Source organism: Miniopterus natalensis, chromosome 8, assembly GCF_054644295.1.
Source record: "Miniopterus natalensis isolate mMinNat1 chromosome 8, mMinNat1.hap1, whole genome shotgun sequence".
Taxonomy (NCBI): domain Eukaryota; kingdom Metazoa; phylum Chordata; class Mammalia; order Chiroptera; family Miniopteridae; genus Miniopterus; species Miniopterus natalensis.
Window position 1 is genome coordinate 23,552,833 of NC_142088.1, and position 26,668 is coordinate 23,579,500.

Consider the following 26,668-nt stretch of genomic DNA (forward strand, 5'->3'; position numbering starts at 1 on the left):
GAGGTACAGTTACTAGCCCTGTGCACCCATGGAGAAACCAGGTTAACGGGATGTTTAGAAACATGCCCAAGTTTAGACAGCCAGGAGGAGGCAGTGGGGCCTGGACGTGAGTCCTGCCTACCAGGGATGGGGCTTCAGCTGCTCTGCTCCCTTCCCATCTTCTCTGGATTATTTTGTACAAGTTGTTTAGACTCCAGAATTTTCTAGGGGTATTGGAGTTGATCACTTTCATATCTGCTCTCTCTTCCTTGTATTTATCAAGTACCTACTGTGTGCCAGGCATTGTCAAAGGGGTAATGACACTCTGGGCCAGCTTGCTACATAATGATGGCAATTTACAGAAAGTGTGTGTTCTCTCAAAAACTAGGAATAGGTAAATATAATTCCATTGTAAGTAAAGTTAAAAATAGGGTAGTTTTCTGTGTTTGACAAGAAGACTTTTTACACTTATTTTCTATAGGAATTCTTCATTTGCTTACTGTTGCAGCCATAGTTCTGCAATACGTTTGTGTGTGTGTGTGCGTGTGTCAGAAAGCTACATACTTTCTCAAATAAACACACTTTCTGTACAGCTGATTTTATTCTTTAAAAACTGTGCGTGGCCATTTCTCCTGTAAAACTTGAACTTAGTGGTAGCCCCAGAAGCTCTGCTGAGCTCCGGAAGAAGCAGAGCTCACAAACAAGGGGCCTCTGGAAATCAATGACCACAGTCCTTCGTAAGGCCCGTGTGGTGAGAGCACACTGTGCGCTTCTCAGATGGCAGGAGGGGACAGATCCGAGGGCCCGGCCCTAAGGCTGCTCTAATGACATTAAACGCTGGTTTCCTGAATCTGCTTCCAGGGACTGGGGAAACTAATGATCGATTAAAAAACCTTCCTTGGGATTTAAAAGCTTGTTGTAAAAAGCAAAAGGGCAGGAAAAAAAAAATTCCTTGTAACAGCTCGCAATGAATAGTATCAAAAGTGTGCTTCAAATTGTGAGGTAACAAGAGAATCCCTGGGATTCAGCAACTCTTCGTATTTTCTTCTCATAAGATTAGGGCCGTTAAATTAGGTCAGGACTTCCAGAAAAATGCTGGAGGAACGTATTAGCCAATCAAATTATTATTATTATTGTCTTTTGCTGTTTTATAGTTTCCTTAGTGACTGGCTCTTACCCTTTTGCTTCATTTCTGGTGCCTGGGAGCGATCTGGAATCCTAGCCTACGTGCACCTGAATTTTAGGGGTGGCCTCTGAAGGAAGCATGTGGGAAGGCGCCCCCACGGATTTCGGGGATGCTGCTGGGAAGTTGCAGTCTTACCACCTCCAGACACCAGAGGGCGCTCTAAACAGGCCGTACGGTTAGACGGCAGGAGGGATGGCGGGAAGGAGGGAGCTGCGGTGGCCTTGAACCCTGTCTAGCTGCATCGCCCTTCCACTCCCCGTCCTCCTTACTTGCCCCAGGGAGATAACTGTCCAGACCCTGGATTCCTTCTTGGGGTTAAATCAAGATTGAGGCTCAAACTTAAGCTTGCAGAGTCAAAAATTCCCAAAACTCTTTCTCTGGCAAAAATATGTAGGTCACTTTTAGTCTGGCAACTTTTCCTGGTAAATCTCATTTGATGTTGCTTCCCAAACAATGTTCAATGAGAATCTCTCTTTCTGATGCCAGCAGAACTGAACTGCTCATGAACTGAGCTTTAAATCGGATATGATGTGTTTCTGGTTTCTTCCCCCCAAACTCTTGTACGGCCTTTATTGAGGCTCAATTTTGTACTGATTTGTGTTTAACATTCTGAGCCTTGCAGCTTTCAGCCCCCCTCGGGGAGTCTCAACAGCACAGAGCTGGAGTATGTAGATTCTCAAATGAAATGTAAATGTGGAATGTAATTGGGAACCCAACAGGGAGCTTTGAATTTCACAAATGGAGTCTTGTGTACAACATAGGTGAGTTCTGAAGTTATTCCATCTTCATGGGAATTCAGATGTTTTAACCTCTGCTAGGGAAATGTTCAAGAGAGAGGAGTCGATTCTCCTGGCTATTGTGCATTAAGTAGAGAGATTAGAGTGCACATAGCCCATGGAGTTTTAAAGGGGTTTAAAACATTTTAAAAGAATGTCAGACTTGACCCAGATCTCTAGGGTCACACCAGTGGTTCCCCTAGAACACATTGCCATTTAGTAATATAGTGTTTCAATGACCTGACAGTGGCACCAAAAAACTGAAATTACCATTTCAAAATGCAAACTAGTAAATGCACCCATGCCCAGGGTCTACGAAAAAGGCAAAACCTAGGAAAAACTATAGTCAGGTCTAAACACGTTTTAGCATTTTTGTTGTTTCTTTTCCGTGAACTGGGAGCATTTGCTATGTGATTAGGAATGTTTTTAAACTTTCTTAACCCCAGGAGCAACCAGAGCCAAGGTCGAAGGTGGCTGGGTCTGTCTGCCCAAGGCAGGTGCACTCCTGACCTGGCAAACCCAGTGCTTTCCTGTTGCAAGAATTATCTGACTGATCTTCAAAGCTGTCACATATCAACTGACGTTTTTCAGTGGTGAGCCAAATCCTGCTACACAAAATTTGTGCAAAGTCCTTCTGTCTTGTAAAATTTAAATTCAGGGCCTCAGATGGAGTAAACGGGAAGGCAGTCCTGAACATTTATCTTTCTTATTTGAACAGACAGCTCTTCCTTCCTTCCCGGAATGTGATTTAACATTTAAAATTCCTATTAAATCTCTGGGTACACCCAGACCTCAGAAAGCCCTCTACAGAAAGAGCAAACATCCTCCTGCACTTGGCAGAAGAAGAGACGGATGCTTGCGTGGTGTGCAGGCTCAGCTGATCAGTGGAGAGGACCAGAAAAATATTAATGTGGAGCTGAAAAACAAGCATTTGCACTTGAAAGAAACCAAAAAATCTGTAGGACACATGGAAGTGTGATGGGAAACAGAGTTCAAACTGAGCTGCCCTGCAGTCAAAGACAGCGACCTGGGGCTACCTGGGGTTCCAGTCCCTCAACATCCAGTCTTCCTTCCTGGGGTCACAGAAGCCCTTCTCCACACAGCCCCAGGTGTTTCTGGAGAGCTGGCCACACCCCCGCTCGAGGGGGGTGGGGCTGATCAGCCTGTGCTAATTATCTCTCTCTTCGCTGCCTCCCTCCTCCCCCTTTGAGGACTGGTTTAGGGACAAGCCTACCAGCCATACAGGCCAACGACATGCAAGACCTTTGCTGGAACTAATGTGAAAGACACTTGCTCCATGAGGACACTGTGGGAAAGCTTCTCTCTTCTTGTGGGGGACGAATTCGAATCTTAGGCTTGAGGTGGCCATTTGCTGCCATTCTGAATACAATGTCAGCCTGAGGAGGAAGGGAGAACTGAGGGAATCAAGAGCAGGCCCTGGTCGAACTGGACCCAGAAGGCTTGATACTGGACTTTTCAGTCTCTGAACCAATGTTTTCGTGCTGGGCTGAGCCAAGGTTTATGGTCCTTGCAACCAGGGTTCCAAACTGCCGCACAGCATCTCGGATGACCGGGGTGCACATCCATCTCTGTGTGTGCAATGCACTGGCAGGGCCGTTGTGAGGCCTTGTTTTTCCTGAAAGGATACTGTCCCAAGAGAAACAGTATTGTTCAGAGCTCCGTGCCACAACCTCTAGCCTCTAAAGTTTTCTGGAAAGTACTACACATACCTTTAATAATAAGTGGGCATCAATAAAAGAAACAAGCCAGGTGTCAAATGCAGCATATTTTAATTTGTTTCAAATAAAGCAATATATGTATATATATATATTTCAGAAAAACACCAGATGTTAAATTCTACAAAAGCGCATGTGTCCTCAGCAGATCACGTTTGTCTGGTCAATAAGAATTTTTTTCTGACAGTAACTCTCTAAAGACGATCAATGGACGGACATCACCTACAACACTGGTTGCTACGGAGCCTCTGGTCTTTAGCCACGTGTTGATTTTCCTAACAAATGAGTAAATACCGCCTGGCTACACTGCTGCAGTGTCTCGATGAGAAAAAGCATCAACAGATCAAGCAAAGCCATGAAAGGGTGAAGCAAGCTAGAGCTGATTATGAGAATTAGTAAAAATGATTGAGAGAGGGTGACACAACCACACAGGGCCTGTCTATTCTGATTGGCTCTCGTTTGGCAGCGAATTGGATCAGCACCTCGGGCAGGGAACCGAAACTGAGTGGAACTGCTTTCTGCCTCCTGGCTCAGGCCACCAGCGTCACGGCGGGGACCGAGAGGACCGCAGCCTCTGTGGAAACCTCCATCCTCGTGGGACAGAGGTTGCACTGGGAGACCCGGGCCACGCTGCCCCGGAAGGGCCTGGCCTCGGCGCTGTCTGCCGCGTGCTGCCTCCGCCGGGGCTTCTCCGCGTGGGCAGGGGCCTCGGCGGCCTTTGTCCCCACGGGGGCCTCCTGGTTTTTGGCGCCGCCTTTGTTTTTGGGACGGAAGCCGTTGTGCGGCTGTCTCCTGTGTTCGTGGCGGTTGTTGCCCTTCGCCACAGGGTCGCCTTCGTTACCGCTGCCCTGTGTCTTGGCGGACGCATTGAGCCTGTTATGATACTGTGGGTTAAACCTTCGTCTTTGGCTAGAAGACCCATTCTACGAAAAGAGGGAGAGAAAAGGAGATAGGTGTTAGATGCCAGCGGGCCACTGCTGACTCCAGCAGACAGGGAGGCCGACGTCTACGCCGCAGGTGAGCTTTTTTACACCCCAGGAGAGCAGGCCAACATGCAGCTGAGGTCAGGCTGATACCAGCCTCAAGCTCAAGAGGAGGGTGGACTGCCTTGCACACGGAACGGCAAGGAAATTACTGACGTTGAGAGAGAGGCTGCAGAAATATAAGACGGACAGTTCAAGGACCAGGCCAAATAAAGTAAAGTACATATAACGGAGATGTCACACAGAAGCAGGGCAATGATGGTTCTCTACGATGGAAATTTGGGGGACAGTCTGTACGGACTATATAAATGAATTCTCATTACATAAATGAACAGAAATGTAAAATTCTACTTGTAATTTTTCTTCTCTGAAACAGTATTTTTTTCCTGTTTTATTTCAAAATAAATATCATAGTTCAGAAATATTGCCTTGGGTAAACACAGGGATGAGGTGTATCTGATAGATCTTGGCGGGATGTGGGGGTAATGTGTGTTTTCACAGAGGTAAGTAGTTTTTTCTAAACCATGCAGTTGTCAGCCAACAAATTTTGAAGCATCATAGTGAAAAACTGGCCACCTTCAACAAACTGGCAGCCACGGCCATAAAGGGATGAGCAGGACGGAAGCAATGGGCTGGTGTGTCTGTGCCTGAGGAAGGGAAAGATATTGAATTCCTTGAGGTCAATAAGAGCCAACATTTACTGAGGGCACAGTGTGCCAGGTACCATCTCACTGGTCATCACAGTCACCCTGTGAGAGAGTTGCTATTTGTTTCATTTTATAGAGGAGGAAGATACAGTTAGGGGACTTGCCCAAGGTCTTCTGTTAGAAATCGGTGGAGCCATTTCCATTTCACACACTGTCTCCTGGCAAGATTCACAGATAGGCTGTTACAACCCAGACCTTTATCGACACGTGTAACTTTATGAGTTACAAATATACACAAAGTTCTTACTTTGTGCACTGTGACTGGATGGTATAGATTCAGGGCAGACCCACCCCTGATAACTCTGGGCTCAGGGCAAGAGCACAGCGGCAGCCACACACCACCTGCCTGAACATTGTGTCTTCCCACCTCTGGCTCCACCGCACATTGCGGGGGGCCCTCGCACACAGCAACGGGGCCACTCCAGCCTGCGCACCTCAGCTTCGTCCCCACCCCCACAAATAATCACTCTTCAGACCTAGAGGTGTGCAGACTGGTAGTGTGGTCTGCTCTCAAGATGATGTGTCCAGGGAAGTGGTCCAAACAGAGAAGGCAGGCTTGTGGCCCCTTGGGAACAGAATTCCAGGATCTCAAGTACTTGGGGCACGTTCCAGAGGGGGAGTAGAGATTTTGGTTAGTTCCACCTCCTTGGTCTCACTCTGTAGGGAAGGCCATGGCGAGGGGAGGCCCGGGGGCGGGGCTGCTCTAAAGCAAGGGGCCCAGCTCAGGGCCCTTCCTGCCAGGTGGACAGTGTTGTAGCTTAGATATAGAAGTACATTTTGACTTAAAAGAGTCATTGCCTGCAACATTTTGCTGAAAAATGGTAAAAACAGTGAGCTGAAAAGTATCTATGTGGATAGCATTTAATCTGGCTGCTTTTGTTTTTAAAGAAATTGTGAAAGGGAAATTCAGACGACATTTTAGACTTTTAGTATGAGGTTTAATAGTGAGCAAAGTACAAAAGCTGTGAAGCTGTATTTAGATTACAAGGAAAACAGATTTGATCATGATCTTAAAGCTATGCGTATGTGAAATGCTCCTTGTTCAAGCACGATTTTAAAGTTCATGAGGACACTCAGGGCCAGAGAGATGCCTGCCAGTGTCATTAATGAGAATTCTGAGAGACTGAGACCATGAAACCCAACAGGGGCATGTTAGAAAAGCAGCATTTTGGAAATCTTAGAGCATGCCTGGCTCCTGTACCATCAAGTCCCATTTTTTGTGCATTCACTAATGACAAAGAGGAGATCACGTCTCAAGGATACAGTGGAGAAGCAGAAGGAAGATTGCACTTTGGACAGTTGTACTTTTAGGGGGATACTAGATAAGAATTAATAATGTCATTTTGAAATGTATTCTCTTTACTGAAAGCCCACGAGAAGAGAGAGAAGTCCGAACTCACTTTGGCCTCTTACTCATAAACTAAACAAAAGCAGGAATTAAAGAATCTTTAAAAACGAACGCCAGATTTCCCTTCAGTGTCAGAAGCCAGGATCTGAATCTTGTTTCCAGGTCTGTATGAGTCCCTTCCACGTGTGGGCCAGTTATGGGGGCCTGGGGATGGGCACTCAAGGGCACGAGAGGAGCGGTCTCATTTAGGGGGACTCTTTGCTGATGCTGTCAGGGGTGTACAAAGGCACTTCCTCCACATGGAAAGGCCCCTGTGAGATGTGGACTGGAGGGACCAGGGGAGACCCGTGAGGCCAGCCAGGCAGATGGAGGCCAGAGGCCAGCCGTGCTGCTGGGGGGGCTGGGGGGGACCCAGGAAGCTCTGCATCTAGCAGTTGCTGTTTTCTTCCTTTGCAAACCAGTGGTTTCTTCCTGGCCCCAAGGACCAGGGTCTGCGGGGCCCCTGGAGGCAACGCAAGGAGCCTCCCCGGAGCACCTACCTGCTTGTGAGGGGGCATGGCCTGGTGAGAGCTGTCTGCGGCGCTGGGAAGGTTGCTGGCCATTTTGGGGTTGGCTGCTTTGCTCTCGGGGGGCCTGTTGTGACTGGACGGCTTCCGGCTGAAGTTACTCTGTTTTCCAGAGGCTGCTGTGTGAGCGCTCAGCAGCGGCAGCAGGGAGCTGCAGGGAGTCCTGGAGGAGTAGCTGTTCTTTGGATGTGTAACTGCAACAAGAAATCAGGAGGCATTAAGGGCCGTGCCACAGGCATGGCGGCCTCGGACCCATGAGGAGATGGAGCTCCATAAAAGCATTAAGACAAGCTTTGATTTTTAAAGAGGCCATTCGAAAGGGCACCTTGGTGCTCGGAGACCACCAAATTCCTTCTGTGAAAATTGCTGGACTGTGATTACAGCAGAATCATCCAAGTTGGGAGACATTTGTAGGAAATAAGACCTATCTGAGCAACTTTAATATTATTCCTTAGGTCAAGAACCACTGCAGAAAGGGGGATAATGAAATCCTGAAGTGCCCACGTGGCCCTATCCATAGTTGTACCCTGCCTCTTGGTTCCCCATGATCAAACCCGCTCTTGCTGTCCTCAGATCCCTTGACCAGCAGGTGCTCAGAGACGCAGAAAGACTGGGAGGGTCGCGGACACTGAGCCCACCAGAGCCATGATGTTCTGAGAGCAGGGGACTGGGGTGATGATGGTGTCTGGAATTTTGTCACCTGGGTTAGGGACATCCCCAACCCTAGGGCCAGACCAAAAGATGCCCCAAAGCATCTTATATTCTATTAGAGCTGCATTATTTGACCTTTTATCAACTCCACTTTCTCCAGTCCCGCTGCAAATCTGCAACAATTCCAACAGTGAAGTCCGTGGAGGCTAATCAGAGAGGCCCCTGCAGCGCTTGGGCAAGTCTGCTCCAAGTTTATCATCAACGTCCATGCTGGTTCTGAAAGGGGTGGTTCCTGATGGGATGATTTCTATGTAATTATGCTGGCTCGAGGCTGGCAGGAATCAATCCAAGGATAAAGTTGTGATTTCCTCTCGCAGGTCACCCGAATTTGACTGCCAGGTTGGAATGCAAGACCTCTGAATCTTAAAATTGCCCCCAATTTCTAGAAGCAATTTCCTCTGCTACCTGTGTTGGATCAGACTTAATCCCAGGGCTCTTTTGGAGGATCAGGAGAGACTTGTGGGGCTCAGAGAACATGAGAAATAGAAAGGACAGGATGTATCTGTAGTCTGTTCGTTTCACAGGTAAGGGGTGGTGGCACGGTGGGGGCTGTGCAAACATCCCGGGGGCATTTCAGCGGCTCTTGTGCTCACGAGATTCAGTTTCACGGGGTCCTAACTTCCCATGGCTCAGAGACCACCATTGCTGGTGCAGTAGCTGCGGGCTCTCAACACAGCTGAGAAGGGCCTGCTGAGAACTCTTGTCTCCAGCACCCAGGAGGAGGGATGCGGGGGCGCTGTCTTTCATGTGGACACCTGGAATTTGGTAAGGGAGGGTTCCGGAGGAAAGCAGGTGGAGCTGCACTTGCCACCTCTCGAATGGGTGACAGTCACTGGGCATCAGCGTCTCCCTTCTCATCAGGCTGAAGTAAAACTAGGATGAGCAGTTAAATGTCCAACCGTGAACCAGGCTGTTTGCTTTTTTAGAGACGGGGCAAAATCTGAGGGTGGAGAATGGTAAATGGATATTCTTTCATAAGGGGGGGTGAGCATATATATAAAAAAAGAAAATGATTAAAATCAGATAATTGGCAAAGATATGTGAAGAAGTATTGAGTTCACAGCAGTGGTTATATTAACAGTAAAAACTGAAGATAACCTAAATGTTCATAATCAGGGGACTGGTTGCATCAATTTTATCTAAATAAATTATGGGCTAAATATATTGGCATGAAAAATGTCCACCATGTATTGTGAAATGATAAACGCAAATTATATTACTATGCATGTACGTAGTATGGTATAGCAAGTTGCAATATGTACTATAATATATGTAATATGTAATATGTAACTTACACAGGAGACCGTATGTACATAAAAAGTGTGAAGGACACACCAAAGTCATGTCATAGTCTACTTAATATAGTTCTGCAACTTTTAGATCAAGCTTCTATTTTTTTATACTAAAAAAAAAAAGCAATTTCCACTTTCATTAAAAAAAAAAAGTGCAGCCAAATCTCCGTTTTTCTGCTGACTGTGAGGCTGTGGACATTCCATGTCCCTCACTGGTCCCGCCTTCCTTCTTGCGCCGACCTTAGAGCCACCAAGTACTCATTCCTGCCTCCCTGGTGGGTGGGCTGGGGCAGGGGGAAGTATCAGCAATTCCGTTGCACATTAGCTGCTCCAATTAAGCCTCAGTAGTGAGCGAGATAAAGCTAACGGCTGAAGTAGTCTTTCATTATCTGCAGACTTCAGTCGGCACAGAACCGAGGGAGAGGCTCAGGCACTGCTGAGCAGCACACATGACAGCTGGCCCTTCACGACAGCGGCCGCTGTTCCCAGACTCAACAGCAAGAGCACCAGGTCTACACCGAAGCAGCAGGCTGCTCGGAATACGGGGCAGCTTATCTGGCCATGCTTAAGAAAAGTTTGCAAAAGGTATACACCAGTTGACCCTGTTCCGTTCTGCTTAATAAATCCCAGAGATTTACTGATGGGCAGTGGCATTTGAAGACTCTAAGTTCAAATCCTGACATTTCTAGTGACTTGTGTCATGACCTTAGATCATTAAATCCTGTCAGGCCTCACTTTGGGCCCCCTGGGGACCGCGTGCCTGACATTTCCAATATCAACTCCGAGCAGCGCCGGGCTTACTCATACAGAATTACTTAACAAGTGTGCAAAACTCACTTTCTCCACAGAGCGTGATTTGGGACTTGAGCTGCTCAATGTCGCAGGAGAATCGGGCAGCCTTCCCGAGCTCTTCATCATATTTACGCTCGCTGACAAAGTGCTGGAGGAAAGAGAAGCACACTGGAGTTAGTTCCGCAGCGACAGAAACGACAGGCTCATGCAGACGCGTCTGCTCTGCTCTTCTGCTGCTATGGACGGTGTCAGCCAGGGAGGGATGACGCCAGCTCCGTCCGTCACTGTGGGGACCCACTGGGTCAGACTTGGCTTTGACCTGCCTGGGGCATGATCGCCTTCTTGTCCTGGGAATACATGTGGGTCCTGTCTTTCCCCTGCCTGGGCTTAGACAGGAAGGCGATCTAGGCAAATGTGCGCCTGGGCTCATCTATCCGACCTCCTAGCACCCCTCGCCCTCCCGGCGCGTCCCGACCCGCTGTAAGTTTCTGGGTTGCATCCGGGCAGTCTTCCTAACTTGGCCGATGGCTTGCTCAGGTATTGCTACTCCTCACAAGAAAACTTGTCATCCTTAGCTAAACACCCGTCTCTATTTTAATAGGGAACCAGAAAGTCCAAGCAGCCTTTAGTAACCAGAAAACATTGTCTTGGTAGAATTCCAAGAGCTGTTAAAGGAAGTGGGAAAGAGATTATCTTTCAATTCATTTGAAATGAAGATTTATGTGAGATGACAGAGTGAGAAATACAGAAATAACTATGACTCAGTTCCTCCTTTGAGTTCACCAGAGAGTTTACCACATGGCAAGGGAAACAGACACCACTAAGTACAACATAGGGTCGAATGTGGTAGGTGCTTCGGGAATATAAAAGAGAAAGAAATGATTTCCCACTGAGGGGACTGGGAGTTATGTAAGGGAAGCATTGGAGCTGGAACATTAAAAAATGGGCCGAATTCTTAACACATCATCTCATTTTCATCTGATCACAGTATTACGAAATCAGTACTATTATTATCTCTATTTTACAGAGGGGAATTGAGGTTCTAAGAATATGTAATTTAGCCGAGGTTGCGGAAGCCAGACTGTTTCACCCCAAAGCCTGTGTTGTTAACCATTTTATGTTCAGTGGGAATCTGACAGGCAATTCACACTCCTCACTTCATGTTCTAATAAGAGCGAGCGAGAAGTTGGAATATACAGACACTGCAGTCCAGCTGTGGATTTTATCCTGAGGGGAAGACCAGGCCTGCTCTGGGGCTATAACCTTGTGTTAAGTGTGGATGAGCAGGCTGGAGGGAGACCTGGAGACAGAAAGACTAATTAGGAGGCCAGGGCAACTGAGCAGGTGGGAAGCAACGAAGGCCAGAAGAGGTGAGAGAGAAAGATGCTAGAGCCTCTCAGGACCTTGGGGGGCCCTTACTTCCCTGATCCTTTTCACGCCTAACCAAAACACAGGGGGCTGGAAAAACACTTGCCACTTTCTACCATTCCTAACCAGTTTTATGTCCAGATGAGCAGACAATCCGACTTATAAAGCCTGTAGCAACTGTGTCTTCCAAGTACTCTAGTTCCCAAGAAGTAGGTCAGAAGCTGGTGTGTGTGTGTGTTTAGTATACTGGGGAGAAGAGATTAAGGGGAAACTTAGAAACTGTAACTTCCTATTTTATTGTACATACTTGTTTTGGCCTTTCTGGTAACCATTTCTCCTTCTGGTAACTGTACCCCAACATGATTTCAAAGACCCACAGTCTTGGTGGGCCTGTCAACCCAGGCCTCTCTCGGCTCAGTGGTGGATGTGACGCAGCGGAGGCCGATCAGAATCTCTCTCTAGGACTTGAATCAAGTGGGTGGCACAAAGGCTGATAGTGTCCGGAGGTCACTTGCTCCGATGGTGCCCTGAAGAGAGTCTAGTAATTACTGCTGCCTCCACTACCCAGTGGCTGCCCAGGTTTCTGTCTAATCATAGTCCCGAGTCTTCGGATCACACTCTGCGTGGGTGAACCACACTCATGTACTTTCAAATTTCATTTGTTCTTGAGGTTACCAGGGCCAGTTTCTGTCACTTACCACTGAAGAAATCTAATAAACTCACACTCGCGGGTGGCATTCCTTAATAAAAGGGCAACTAAGCTAGGCAAGGATGTAGGAAAGATGTCTCCATGGACTGTGCTCTCCTTAGAATCCCTTCTGCTACAATAAATTCATACTTAGCGTGTTCATGTGGTGTGTTTATACACATATGCATGAAGTACATATGGTAAAAATAATATCCCCCATCCCGGCTATAATTCATGGTTAAATACATTTTATTTCAGTCCCCACTAAGAAAATAGCTTGTACCTCCCTCTGTATTAATATGTTCCTTCAAACCACTGTATACGTAAATACAGTGATCAGAAGGCCCTTTGCCCTTCTGTTCTCTATGTCAGCCTTGGGAAGGGGGGCTGGGTGTGTGGTGTTGGGTCCTCAGAGAGCAGCTCTCTATGGGTGCAACACACAAATGATGGGATCGAATCCCCGGTTCAGGGCTCAGGCTGTGGTCGTTTGGAACTGACCTTGATTTCTGCCCTGAGTTCGGCCAGCTGCATCTCTGCCATCTGACTGGCCAGATCAGTGAGTCTCTTCAGTTCTTCTGCTTTCTTCTGACGAGCAGTCAGGATTTCCACTGCCAAATAAGAAGGAATACATTAGGGCCAGAGATTTAAACACATTAAGTGACCTAATTTCTTGGAATCTGTTCTCTCTCCGCAGCGATCACTGTTGGACCATGACTATTTTCTGAGCTGGTCATCGGGGTGGGTTTGTCATTGGTGCTCATCACCAACTGCCCATTTCTGGATGTACTCACCCACCCATCTCAAGCCAAACACGGTCCTTCTGATTCACTGCACACCCACGGTCGTCTTCATTTTCCTCACTGGCATCTGGTCTCACTGACTTAATTTGGACTTTTAAATGTGTGCATTACTCAGAATAGCTATTTCCAAAAAGACACTTATTAAAATCCTATCTGAATGGTATTGCAAAGATAGGGAGTCCATTAAACAAAACCTGTTCTTCTATGTGCTGTACCATTAAATTCTAACAGTGCCAGACTTTCTGGACTTTCACACATACTCATTTAGGGCAACTAGCTGGGTTGTTGGAATATGACTTAAAGGTTTTACTTGATTAGCTTTTTGTGAGCGAAAAATGCCTTTTCTTTTGATACTCTGCAGATAAGTTTCCATTTGGCAATCAGATTGAAGTTCCAGACCATGGTGTCCTGTCCTTGTTATAAGTGTCCCCAATGGAAACATCTCAAGGGTGAGTCAAGGCCCTTTGGAACTGGATTCATGTGCACTCTTTAGCATCTGCACACACAGTGAAGATACCAGGGAGCTCTCTGGCACCACATACCACACATGTCAGATGAACTAAAGGTTCAAGTCGAAGTGGTAGCCCACAGGTTAATTTGTGTGTGTGTGTGTTTCCCAAAAGATCACGGAACTCAAAAGCTATGGATACAAACCTATGGGGTGAGATTTAAATATGAAGTCTGATCTTTCATAATTCAAATTATGTAAATAATTTATAGCTCTCTAATTCAAGCCACATATGAAATGCTTTCATTTCTTCTAGACAAGTACTTTGAGTTGTAACAAAGGAGAAGCCCATCTAAGATAATATGTACTTCCAAGTCACATTCCATTCTTGGCTGAACAAAGGTCAACTGCTTCATTAGACCTGATCCACAGCATACATGCAGAGCCAAACAATGTGACTTCTCATTGTAAGAGTTCTTAATTTATGTGTCAAAAACATCACCTTAAAACCCTAAAAGAAGTTCAGAAGGAATCAAGAGTTATTGAGTTCTTACAAATCATAAACTATTATTCAGAGAAACATTATCTTTTTATGCTGATCTCAATGCTGAGATGTCAACAAAATAAGAAATCTATAACTCATAAAGCCTCATCATCTGCCAAACTACTCTAATCATGCTTTAATTATTCACTGGGACTCCTCCTGCCTCCCACTTACAGTGCCATGTAGCTGGGCAGAGGCCGATCTGAGCCTGGCTGCTTTTCAGAATACAGAAGAGCCAGTGAAAAGCTCGTCCCAGTGATGAAAGTGAAGGGGATTTTCATCTGAACACAGACAGTGTATTACCCAACGATATCCCAGGTTACCCAATCAGACGAGACGACACAGAAGGGTGACCTGCTATCACTTTTGGCTACAGAGTGCCTGTGTTTTGTTTGGTCCACATATGACAAGTTAGTTTTTCAAATTAATTGCCCACATTTGAAAATTAAGAGAGTCCATTTGAAAGCTGGGTCTCTGGTTTCTCTTAAAATACTGGAATTTCTGGCCACAGCTGTTGAGCATTTCCATGTGGCAATGACTGGCTAGAACTGAGAACTCGTTGCCTTTTTCGGATGAAGCATGGGGCATGTCGTGCCTGGTCCCTCCCTGCTCTGTTCGGCTGATTAATGTGACCTGCCCGGCCTCTGTAACAGGCATCGTACACAGTAGAGGCTGCACATGTACTTATTTGTGTCCACAACACCGAGGGGCTGGTACGCAGTGGTGCCTCACATGCCTGCTGAAGGAAGGGTTGAATGAACCAATCTGTACTTAAAAGGAGTATGCAGAGGACAGAAGTGCCTCTTCTCCAGGGGCCACTTAAGAATGTCTAGCACTCAAGTCTGCTTATTTGTTTGCCATTGCCATTCAACCTATGGATGGGACTAATGTCCCGAGCATGAGAAAATTATTTTTGAGTAAGAAGATGAAACAAAGTACTTTCTTCTTGCAAAGATTAAAAAAAAAATAACTCTGAAGGCCCAGGCTTGACAAGCAGCTAGCACAGGGGTCAGCAGACCCTGAGTAACCACACAGTTAAACAAATCCGACTTTTCTTAATGGATCCTTTGTGGGACTGGTAACAATTAGGGGCAATTGTTCTTTTTGATTAAGCAGAACTTGGGCATTCACACCAAACAAAAGGTTTTGTAGAAATAGATATAAATGGGCCCTAAAATAGGAATGCAGGTGCAAGATCACCAATAAGTTCTTAGTTTATACTCATGCAAATGTGCATGGAGATGAATATTTTGCATCAGCAAGTGTTGGGATGAGTTTTACATATAGTCTCATTAACATTTCAAAGCCTTTCATTATGAAAAAGCCTTAAAACTTGAGATCTAAAGCTAAATTCTTTGGTGGGGGAGGCAACATTTTCACCACAAAAACATCAATCACAGAAATAAAAAGTAAAAAACAAAACCCTATCAGATCCTAAAATTCATTGATCCTAAAATATAAAATAGAATAATAAGTGTATTTTGAAAGCACCATCCTTTGATAAACCTGTGGAAGGGACAGTTCCACGCAGCTCTGGATTTTTGCTACATTTGGGACTTGATTAATGTCATTTAGGTACTTTTATAGACAGTATCTAGTGTCCTGAAATCTGTTTTCTCAACAGGATTTATAAATTCCTTCAAGGTTCCGAAACACATTGGAAGCTTGCTCTTATTGCTTGAACCTTGAAAAATTCTAGGGCTTCTCAAATAATACTCCTCAGCAGGGAGGGAGGGTGTATGTGAAATCCTGAGGGACGGGAGCTGGGGCAGACGTAGTTCTTCAAGCACAAAGATCCTTTGAAATTCTTTTTACTCCTAAAAAAATTCTTGTGAATTTTGCATTTTATTTCACAATGTATCTGTGTTCCTATTAACATAAAGTGATGTTTCTTCCCATATTTCTTGTAAACTGACACTCCAAGAGCATGCCTGCATGGGCCTTCCATTCCCTGGTACGCAAACTCTGAGACCACAGCACTACAGCAGCTGAGTTGCAAATGTAAAGATTAATAATCCTACAGACCTGTGGGTTATTGTGGAACTAAGTGAAATAACTGAGTGAAGTGTTTGGAATAGTACCTTCAAGAAAGGCTCACTGCGAATATTATTAATAAAGCGAGATACATTCATCTAAATATACTTCCTCTTTTTGTAATTACATTAATGTTCACTGATATTGGATCCCACAGCCTATAGACACTGAATTAATTACGGTTTGTTTAACAAATATTATGAAGGGCCTACAGTCTTCTCAGTATTGTGTTAGGTGCCGTGGGGGATATTAGGAGCTTATGTTATAATTGAGGAAATGTGGTTTAGACCATGCTCAGGAAATGAAAAATACTCGTGAGACAGTAGATAAGCAAGCTCAAGATGGTGGTTGCAAAGACGGTTCGGTGCTTTGTGGGGAGAAAGTCAGTGGTCGCTTCTGTCTGTGAGGACACATGGCGTGTCACCTGAGAGAGGCTGTGCCCTCCGACCTCACTTTCTGACTCAAGGAGGGCGCTGGGCTGACCTCTGTACCAACGCAGCTTTGCCCTTTCTGTTCACCTTCTGTGTCAGGTACTTGCTAAGGGCCTGGCACGCGTTCTCTCATTTTATCTTTCCAAGAGCTATTTGAGGCAGATACAATTCTTATTCCCCATTTTCTGATATGCAACCACAGACCCGGAGAAGTTAACAGAGTGGTGCAAGGTCACACAGCGGTGAATGGGTAGCACTTGGAACTGGACTCGGTTCTGCCTGCTCCGGCGCGTGGGAACTGGCCTCTCCAGGGCTCGGGCAGGTCTGACGCCAGGGGCCACTGCCCCAGGGACTGAAGTCAGGGGGTCCCGGCGACCAGGCCGCTGTTCCCGCCGAGCGCTCCCGCGGGCTGCTTGCCGGTCACCGCGGCCGCGGACCGAGCTCAGTGCCCGGGCAAGCGCGCAGCAAAGGTTTATTGATTAAGCGAGCCGTAAAAACGGGGGTGCTCCCCGGAGATGCCTCAAGTTCCATAGGCCTTGGCGCCGAGTACCGTCCCAAGGAGAAAGGATGAGCACATGAAATCGCAGGTGTTTTGTTAAGCTCTTAGAAAGTGATGTGCTAGCAACTTTCTATTTTGGTGCGAGAGAAACATTTGTCTCTGTTGGTTCTTAGTGTTTTTAACCAACAGGGCACAAAGCTGAAAACGAAAAATAAGCTCTACCTTATAGGAATAAGAAGAAATAGGAAAAATCCCATCATGTGGAAATCGACTTTTACTGAAGAAATGAATAGATCTCATAAGAATAAAACAATGTCTCAATCAAAGGGATTGTGTAACTACCTACATATTCCACAGCTTAACCCTGGGTCACATTTAGTTTTATTTAATAAAACCAGCTCTATTTTCCAGCCTGAAAGTTGGTTTAAAATTATTTAGAAAAATCGGGTATGAAAAAGGATAGCTATTTTCCGTAAAGGGATTATTGAATTATGGCCAAGGGCCAGGTGAGAAAAATATAACAAGAATGAAGAATCTGGTCTGATTTTTCATTCTGGTAAAAAGAAATGCATTACTGTCAAAGGTAGAGGAATCTAGCTGAAATGCGGCTGGGGTTGTGGACTGCTGTTTTATTTAATTCATGAGATAAAATTTCAGTAAAGATGAAGAATTTAAAATGCTCAGGAGATAAGAGTTGTAAAAGCAAATCCCATCTTAAAAATATGGTCTTAGGGTTTCCATTAACATAGCAGAGTGAATTCAAGAATAAGAGAGGGCCCAGCATGTCCATTTGTGGCCTGTGTTGAATCTGATTGTATAATCTTGTTTCGGTTGAAATTTTCAACCCATGAACCTCAGCCTAGTTGAGACAGTAAATCTGTCCTACTGGCTGTCGAGTAGCTTCACAACAGTGGAAAGGCTTAGAAATAAGTATAAAGAAAATAAAATAAATCAGACACAGAGAACAAATATTTTGTGTTAAAATTAGGAGAAGTTTTGCAATGATCATGATCGTCTGAGTGTGCTCATTATTTAAAGAGTGTCTGGTATATTAAGCAATCTCACTGGCGATTTTAATTCAAAACATGTAATTCATTTTCTTTTGAGGTGTCAGGTTGGCAGGTATCAGGGAATCTGACTGAATTTGTGAACAGAATCGGAGTGTTTTAAGAAAACTTCACTGAGTACATCTCTAAGTTTGAATTATTAATCTTGTAAGAGTTACTTGGAATACTTTGCCCATTAGGTTTGTGAGTTTGCCTGGTCAGGCATTTGAAGTGCTTGAAAAAATCAGATATATTAAATTCATAAATGCTATTCAAAATGTTAAGAGGAATTTGAGTTTCAAATGGGACTTTTTGTTTTTGTTAATTCTCACCCAAGGACATTTTTTCCATTGATCTTCAGAGAGAGAGGGTGGGAGGAAGGGAGGGGGGAAGAGAAAGAGAGAGAAAGAGAGAGAGAGAGAGAGAGAGAGAGAGAGAGAAATGTCGATGTGAGAACATGCTGATCAGTTGCCTCCCAAAGAACATGGCCCTGACCAGGGCCGAGGATTGAACCTGGAACCCAGGTACGTGCCCTTGACCGGGAATCAAACCAGAGGCCCTTCAGTGCTTGAGCCAATGCTCCAACCACTGAACCACACTGGCCAGGGCTCAAACGGGACTAATTTTTTTTCAGTGAAATTTAATTTGTTGAACTTGAGTTAGTTGAACCTAGAAAAGACCAGTGCAAAGGATTGCATAAGTTGTGTAGCAAGACTTGTAAGTTGTGAAGGCTTAAAATTATGTAAAAAAATTTAGTAACAAATTTAATGTCATTTTAAATCCAACTAACTATACATAGTCCATTATATGCACCAAAGTCCCTCTGGACTTGAAACAGTTCAGCTGACACCTACTATTTGCTGAGTGCCTATTCTGCCGGGTGGGTGCTACTAGTCTCCTTTGCCACATGAAGTTACGGAGGTTTCCAGGGACTAAGTGACTTACTGCCTAAGGTCACAGAGCTCATGAGCCAGGATTTCCGTGTGAGTTTTAAGACCCCACTCAGAATTCACGTCACTGCCAGCCTGACCTACAGACTGCTTCTGATGGGGAGGCTCCTGATCCAGTAGCCAGGTGTGTACTTACTGGCTTCTTCTTTAACTTGGTCCATTTCTGCCATTAATGAAACTTCTTTGTCAATGATGCTGGGGGAGAAACAAAACAAAAACAAAAGCAAAGAATGCTTAATCAAAGACAAACTTTTAATAAGCACTGGAAGTAAAATGAAAGATTATTTTCATTAAACAAAATACAAAATTACCATAAATATTTCTATGTTACAATGCCAGCAGCACACTCTGCTTTTCCAAAATGAGGCAACGTGGAAGGGATGCGCCCAAGTATTACACAGTGACATCTGCTGATTAAATCATTGTCAGCAAGTCTAAAAAAAAGCCTTTCAGACTTTCAGAATGGCCCTGCTTTGAATTTAAATTTGGGAGTATTTTTGCCCTATGAATTCCAAAGTTCCAAAACAACATAATAAGGATTTAAAAAGCTGGCACTTGGGTTATCAAGGCTGGTAGTTCTCAAACGTCTCTCTGCTTCACTCTCCCAGATTCTGGCTGACGCCGAGGAAGGGAGAGGGCTGGGCCCAATTCTGATAGATGGTCCTGGGATATATTTTGAGAAAGATGGTCTGGGTCAATCCACCCATATGCTCTATGATATGAGTTCATGCCTTCTCATTTCCCCAAATAAGCATTTCAAGCATCTTCAAATTAATGTTGTTTATTATATTTATTTTTTTGGTTAGTCTTTTGAAAAGGTATTACCCACATAAAGAAACTGTCTGTCCAAAAGTTCATTTTTCTTCCCTCCTGACTCCAAATTCCCCTCAGAAGCAACGCATCACCAGAAATACCAGATCTTTATGTCTGTATAAGCATAGATGTCACATGTTTTTATTTTCATTTCAACCATAAGTATTTCAATACATACCTAAAAGACAAGGACTTTTGGGGACTATAACCATAGTATTACATTAATACCTAAAAATGTTAACAATAGTTTAATGTTATCAGATGTTAAATTTCTCTAACTGTCCCCAAATTTTAAAAACAGTGTTTGAACCAGGATCTAAATAAGGTCCGTTCACTGTAATTGGTTGATTGTCTCTTAAGTCTGTGTTAATCTATAGATTCCCTCCCATCTCTTTTTTTCCCCCTCTCCTTTGCAATTCATTTGTTGAAGCAGCCAGGTTGTTTGTCTTGTACAGTTGTCCACGGTCTGAATCTTGCTGACTGCATCTCCCTGATATTATATAACCCACTCTTACTATTTCCTATAAATTTGTTATGAGCTATAGAAATTTGATTGGATTCAGATTTGATTTTTATTTCAGGAGGAATACTTATTTTATCTACTTCCACTGGCACATAATGACACAACATTTTATAAATATTCTTTCTAAAAAAAAATCAAACCTGAATGTATTCAGATTTCTGTATCTTATAACAAATTTGTAGGACATACAAAGAAAATCTCTATTTTTTAAAATGATATTAGCAGCCACTGATGATCACTGGCTAGATCAATAGGGCTTGAAAAATGAGAATATTCAAATTCTATTACCTCATCACTTACTTACTGGAAATCTTCCGTAAAGAGAAACTTTCCTTTATCAACTACTTGGGTTATCATGAAGTACAGTTTGTACAGGTAAGACAGGACAAATTCTTATGTCTCTCCTTTTATTTATTAGTTCTTAAAATGGTAGTTGGTTTCTTAGCAGCCCCTAAAAGTAGCCAATGCGGTTTTATTGCTTGTTCGTACAGTTTAATTATGAACTCGTGCTTAATGCACTTAAACACATTGCAGCGATCGCCGTTACTACTCAGATTGTTCAATCAGATATGCTTTTCCCCCCCACTTAAATTTTAAAGTGTGTTGAAAACTGATTTCCTCTTAAGAGAAACTATTTTATATATTTGTCAAGGTAAGAAGCGGTTCCTGGGAGTTTTGGGGACCCTACACCCGACGATGTAAACTAAACACTGCAGGCTAAGGCCTGCGTGCGGAGGAGCTCAGCTCTCTCCAGCGCGGAGACCCAAAAGGAAGAACCGACGTGAACAGTGAATGGAAATTCTCAGGACTGGGCGCTAAGCCAAAGGCCGCTCAGGCGTCAGCTGTCCTCATGACGCATACGGCTTAAGGTCACCGGCGAGGATCACTTGGGTGTAACCAGCGCCTCAGGTTGCTGGTCCCTTAGTTACTGACATTACGTAGGTATGATGTCCATGTGTTTTAATATGCGACACTGTGATAAAGAAAGGCTTATGGTGAGGAGGACGTCTTTATCCCACCCCTGTGCCCACCCACTCAGTTCTCCTCCCTGCAGGCCTCCGCTGTGACCGGCTTGTGCGTCCTCCTGGACACTCTTCCTAAGCCAGCATGGAGTTGTTCACATGAAATGCTGAGCTGGGTCAACAGGCTGGCGTCCCTGTGAGTAGGAGGTATATTTACCTTCTCTGCCAAGTTCACAAATGTAGCCACCACCGAGGCCAAGTGATGCTTTGTTTTTGTTTTTATCCCTCCGAGAGAGGGCAGTTCCGTGTTAGTTTAGGAAAACGAGGCAAGTGGATGAGCTACTGAGGAGGTGAGAGCCTAGAGATGGGGAGTCAGGAGCCCGAACTACAACAACGTGGCTAAGCTCCCCTGCCTGAGAAAAGGCTCTGGATTTGTATCCCCTACAGAAAGGGGGGACAGACGAGGGAGGAGGCGGCAGGAAGGCTGGGAGCTGTGCAGGGTGAAGGTCCTGGGAGAAACCACCCGTAGTGGGGTGAGGGTGGGCGGCAGCTCCTCCAGGAGCCCGAGGGCCTCACGTGCTGCTGTGGGGCGCACACTGCCTGGTGCACAGTCCCAGACGCACAGACACACAGACACACAGACGCACAGACACCGAGCAAGCACGGGCTCAGCGGCTGGCAAGAGGCAGCAGCCCGAGGGCAGAGCGAGCGGGAGGGTAAGGTCCACCCCACCGCCAGAACTGGCACAAATCTGAGCAGGACTTGGACTTCCACAGGGCATGGAAAGGAGTCCGGGAAACGTCTTTGGGACTTCAGCTGACTTAGGGTTGCAGGTCACGTGAGACTTGCAGGAAAAGGGCCCCTCCTCCTCCCCAGGGGTGTGCGGCAGGGCCGCACGGGTCTGGGACAGCTGTACAGGAGCATGCCGCAGAGGGCGCTGGAAACGGGGAGACTGGCAACACCTTCATCCATCCAGTAAATGCTTGCCGAGCGCCTGCCACGTGCCAGGCAAGGGTGGTGGGGCTGGGAATACAGCTCTGGGTCAAAAAGAGTTGCTACCATCCTCGTGGAGCCTACATCCATTTGGGGAGAGCAGAGAGGAAGAAAGTGAGAGGATCTGCGAAAGGAACTGGACTGGGGAAATAGTGAGAAACAGAAAAGGAAAGAAAATGGTGATGGCAAGAAGAAATTAAGGTTCCCCCACCCCCAACCAACTAGAAGATTTCTAATTAGTCTCCGGGTTCGGAGGGCAATGCGAAGTACACAATGTAAGGAAACGCATGCACATGATACAAGACCAGGTGTCCTCAGGCTGCCGGTGGTTGCAGCCAGAGTGCCAGCACAGCCTCCCACAGCCCCCCCCTTCTCAGCCCCAACAAGGCCACAGGCCCTGGAGGTTGGAACCCTGCAGCCTGTGTGTGTCGCGTGGGGAGGATGGTGTAGGAGGGGGCCTTTGCTAATTTCTTTACCAGCTACGAAATCATGGCAAATTTTTGTTGATTAAATTTGTTGATGTATTATGTGCCCAGAGAGTTTACAAGATGGACATCTGGGGTATAATACACATCCCCAGATCTAACACACAGGACACGAAGCTGGATATTCACACCATGGTTAGTTCCGGCCTATGGGCTAGCCACTGGAGGAATGAAGGTTACACACAATAAACTGCTAATCTGCTTAATGCCCACTTGAGGATGTGAGAAAGCCTGTGGAGTTGGCACCAAACCATGCTTCCATTCCTCTGGGTATTTCAACAAAGCATTGTCCTCAAGCGTCCTAGTAATTCAAGCACTGCTCTGTATGGCTGCTTTCAAAACTCTGTGGATAAAGGCAGGCCAAGGGATCTCTGCTGAGTCAGGACCTTCTTCCAAACCGACGATCTGAATGCAAACCAGGATCGGCTGCCGGCCTGAGACAGTTCCTGCTGAACCTCCCTCAAGAATCTCAAAACAGTGCACCTGCGCATTTTCTTGGATTTTGCTTTCAAGGCAGCAGGCTGTGGGCGGGAGGAATGGCCGTGAGAGGCGGACGCAGAGGACGGAGCAGCAAAGGCCAGCGCGTCCTCTGGCAGGCTGCCAGGCAGCCAGGAGCCAGCACACCGAGCGAGCACCAGACCACAGGGAGGTCCAAGAGGAAAGGCTGGGTCTGAAACCGTCCAGGCGCCCACAGGGCCTGGTGTCGCATCTGTCTTCACGAGGAATTTCATCAGTGCCATTTGCAAAGTCCTAGTGAATCTTCTTAGAGGTACCAGGACGGAGATACCAGGCCGGGCCTTGAGAGGAGTGACATCAGAGTTGATGAGTCACAGAAAAACCACAGTGTCACAGACCACATTCCCGGGGGAAGCAGGAAGGCCACCTGCTTGCTTTCGAGGTAAACCTGTGTACACTTATCAGCCCCAAGTTGCCTCAAAATGAGAGCCGGTCAGAGCTAACACATCCTGAGTGCTTGCTGTGTGCCAGGAACACTAAAAAGAGCCCCCACCTTTACTGGCTGATCTCATTTAAGCTTCACGACACCCCAGAGGGTATGGGCTCTGCTCCCTACTCACCACAGGGCCTTGGCATATGCCCTTCCCTCTGCTGGAACACAACTCTCCTCCCCAACCCTGCCTTTCTTCATCTCATTAACTCTGAGTATTCCTTCAGGTCTCTGTTTAATCATCACATCTTCGGGGATGCTCTGAGTTTTTAAAAACTTTATGAACTCAGACTATTGTGAGTTGCTCTGTTGATAGTGATAAATGTAAGGGAAGAAAACATATTCATTTTCCTATGGCATATCAATAATGAAACTTCTTCTTAATTGGTATAGTGTAGTGCTTGCATATAAATCATGCTTATGCAAAAATTTATATAATTTTTGTCTCTGACGGAATCTAATCATCTGAGACATAAGCTTATGAATGAAAGTGCAACGATATTCACCGAACCACATAGGGTTTGGCTTAGAATCAAAAAAGGTAGTTAATGATTCTGTTTGCAAACTGAGGTGGCAACAAATTATTAAAATTTGTGCTTTCCCCTCTGCAATTCTAAGTTTTGAACATTTTTGTTTTTCAACAGTGACCGTCTGAACTTGGAGACACAGAGCTCTTTCATTGGCTCTCCACTGACCACTAAAAGTTCCCTCAGTGGCTGGATAAAGTCCCCCAGAGGATGCCAGACTTCAGCTACTTCGAACACGTTCTACCTAAACTGAGCTCACACAGAACCCATGCTGGCCTCCCGGGCTTCAGATGTGCCCTTTCTCCTTCCAAAACGCATGCCCTCATTTTATCTAAACTGCCTGGACAGTAAAGTTTTATTCTCTTGCCATAAAAAAGCTTTTATTATCAAAGCAATAAGGTGTAAGGAGGAAGAGATCACCATGGCAGAGCCTTTATGGTTTATTATGTAGTTAATCACAGAGATAAAGTGTCGTTTTATAAAAATGTTTCCACTGTCTTGATCCCTTTCTATGGAGGACTAATAACAACAATAATAAAAAGAATCGGAAAGGCACTTCAGCAGGAATACATTGACCATTTTCTGCTCTGTGGAAGCCCCTTCTTTAAACTGGGAGACTAAGAGGGTGAGGGACAGAACTGCTTCATTTGGAAGCCTGGATGGGCCATGCCAGATCTCGGTGCGTCACAGAGGAAGATGCTATGATAGGGGGCAGCCCACAGGACTGCCAGTGGTTGATCAGCTGGAGAGCAGAACCAGCTGGTGGATACTAAGGAATGAAAGCAGAATTTCAAAGGGAATTTAAAGAAATCCATCTGCAACAGCAGCCAGAGTTACATGTTAAAGAGTTAAAACAAGGCCACCTTCCCATCTCAGGGAGTTTGCCTCAGGAGGCTGTAGTGACAGAAACTGTCTGGGCCCACCTGATCCCAACAGTTTTGCTTCAGAACCTTCTTGTGGAGGAAGTGTTTCAGTTTGGAGCTTCCCTAACCCCTCGGCTGCCAAGCAGAACAAAGCAAGCAGAGAGCTTCTGGAAGGAGACAGAGCCCAGAGCCTCGGCAGGCTGAGCAGGATGAGGAAGGGCCTCCTGTCCCTGGCCCACTAAAGGGAAAGAGAATGTGGGAACTGCTGGGAAGAAAGGAGTCTGATACTAAGGTGATGCTCAGCCTTTCTGGTCTCTACATTTTACATACAGCACACAAACGAGTGGTAAGCTGTAAAGCAAGAATTCCTGTATAATTAATTTGTTTCTCTCGCACTGCACAGAGTCCCTTCACGGTGGGTTCTGCTCCTTGCTATTGCATCACAGGAAGAACTGTAAAGGCCCAGAGGAATGCCAGCTAGGCTCCTGGCAGCCTTGTAGCGCCCAGCGGCCACTATGTGGGCCTTGAGCTGAGGAGCGGGCACCGATGGCAGAGGCCACCTGCACTGCCCACAGATTCAGGCACCTATGTTCCTTCCCTGGGGTGAGAGGATTTTACCCGCCAGGTGGAGGGCAGGAAAACTCCCTGTATGCATTTAGGATGTACAGGACCATGGATGCCATTTCCAGTCCACCTCCTCAAGTATTGCCATAAATCTTGGGCCCAGGGCAAAACTAGTCAGGGGTTTCTGCTTACCCATGTCTCAGGCACAATGCAGCAAGACTGTGTGTGGTTCTCTAGTCCTAGGTCAGGACTGGCAGCCCCAACACAACAGGTGCTTGCACATGTGCCACCCCAAAATACAGCACTTTGGTATATTGACTGAGCTATAGGCACCTGAAGCAGCAAAGAGGCTTTCTCTGAACTCTCCTTATCTGTCTAAAGACAGATCCTCCAAAAGGAACTCAGTTGTGATAAATCTCCTCTCCAGCGAAGGGTTTCATCAACCAGGGAAGATGGTTGGCTCTTGTCACAGAAGAAGAGACAAGCAGTCAACACCATTCCCAAACTGTCAAAAACTCTCAAACTGCCCTATCTGTCTAAGGGCCCATTCATCTTCCCTAAAAATCACGTACTCTCCTCTGAGAGGCCTATGCCCCTCTTCCCTTTCCCTGTGAAAGTGGTATTTAAGCCTGAATTCTAAACCACTCTCTGAGTTCCTCATTTTTCCTTGTTCATTAACTGTGAGATGCATGCTAATAAACTTCGGTTTGCTTTTCTCTTGTTAGTCTGTCTTTTATTAAGAGGGATGTCTCAGTCAAGAGCTCCCCTACATCTCAATTCTGCCCGCTCTCCAATACCCTATATGCTGGTTACTGGTATCGGAACTCACCCAGTCTCCATGACACCTTCTCCTTCACTTCCCATGTGACCAAATCCTCTGAGGTCACCCCAGAAATGTCCCTCCTGCCCTACTCCACTGCCACTGTTGCCAATTTAACTCTGGGCTCATCATCAAGCATTTGGTTTTGCCTACTATTTTATTGGGATTCTTGGAGCTGTCACCTTCTATTCTGTCCATTTTTGCACTTAGGTTTTACAACAACTGGCATTCATTTTATAACTGGAAAGAAATTATTTTTTTCTGAATGCAACAGTGATCTTTTAAAAT

General features: G+C 45.7%; 1 protein-coding gene across 4 annotated transcripts in view; it reads right to left on the bottom strand.

Moving 5' to 3' along the window:
• Window positions 1–3,714: 3,714 nt before the first annotated feature.
• The window catches only part of SPATS2L (spermatogenesis associated serine rich 2 like), a 148,118-nt gene continuing 125,164 nt past the window's right edge, over window positions 3,715–26,668 (bottom strand). For all 4 annotated transcript variants that reach the window (XM_016221378.2, XM_087819682.1, XM_016221466.2 and 1 more), the window contains 5 exons: window positions 19,021–19,079; window positions 12,631–12,740; window positions 10,122–10,224; window positions 7,255–7,475; window positions 3,715–4,600 (listed from right to left, as the gene is read on the bottom strand). In XM_016221378.2, the coding sequence (XP_016076864.1) occupies window positions 4,208–4,600; window positions 7,255–7,475; window positions 10,122–10,224; window positions 12,631–12,740; window positions 19,021–19,079 (886 nt within the window). In that variant the 3' untranslated portion in view covers window positions 3,715–4,207. The remainder of the gene's footprint in view (window positions 4,601–7,254; window positions 7,476–10,121; window positions 10,225–12,630; window positions 12,741–19,020; window positions 19,080–26,668) is intronic.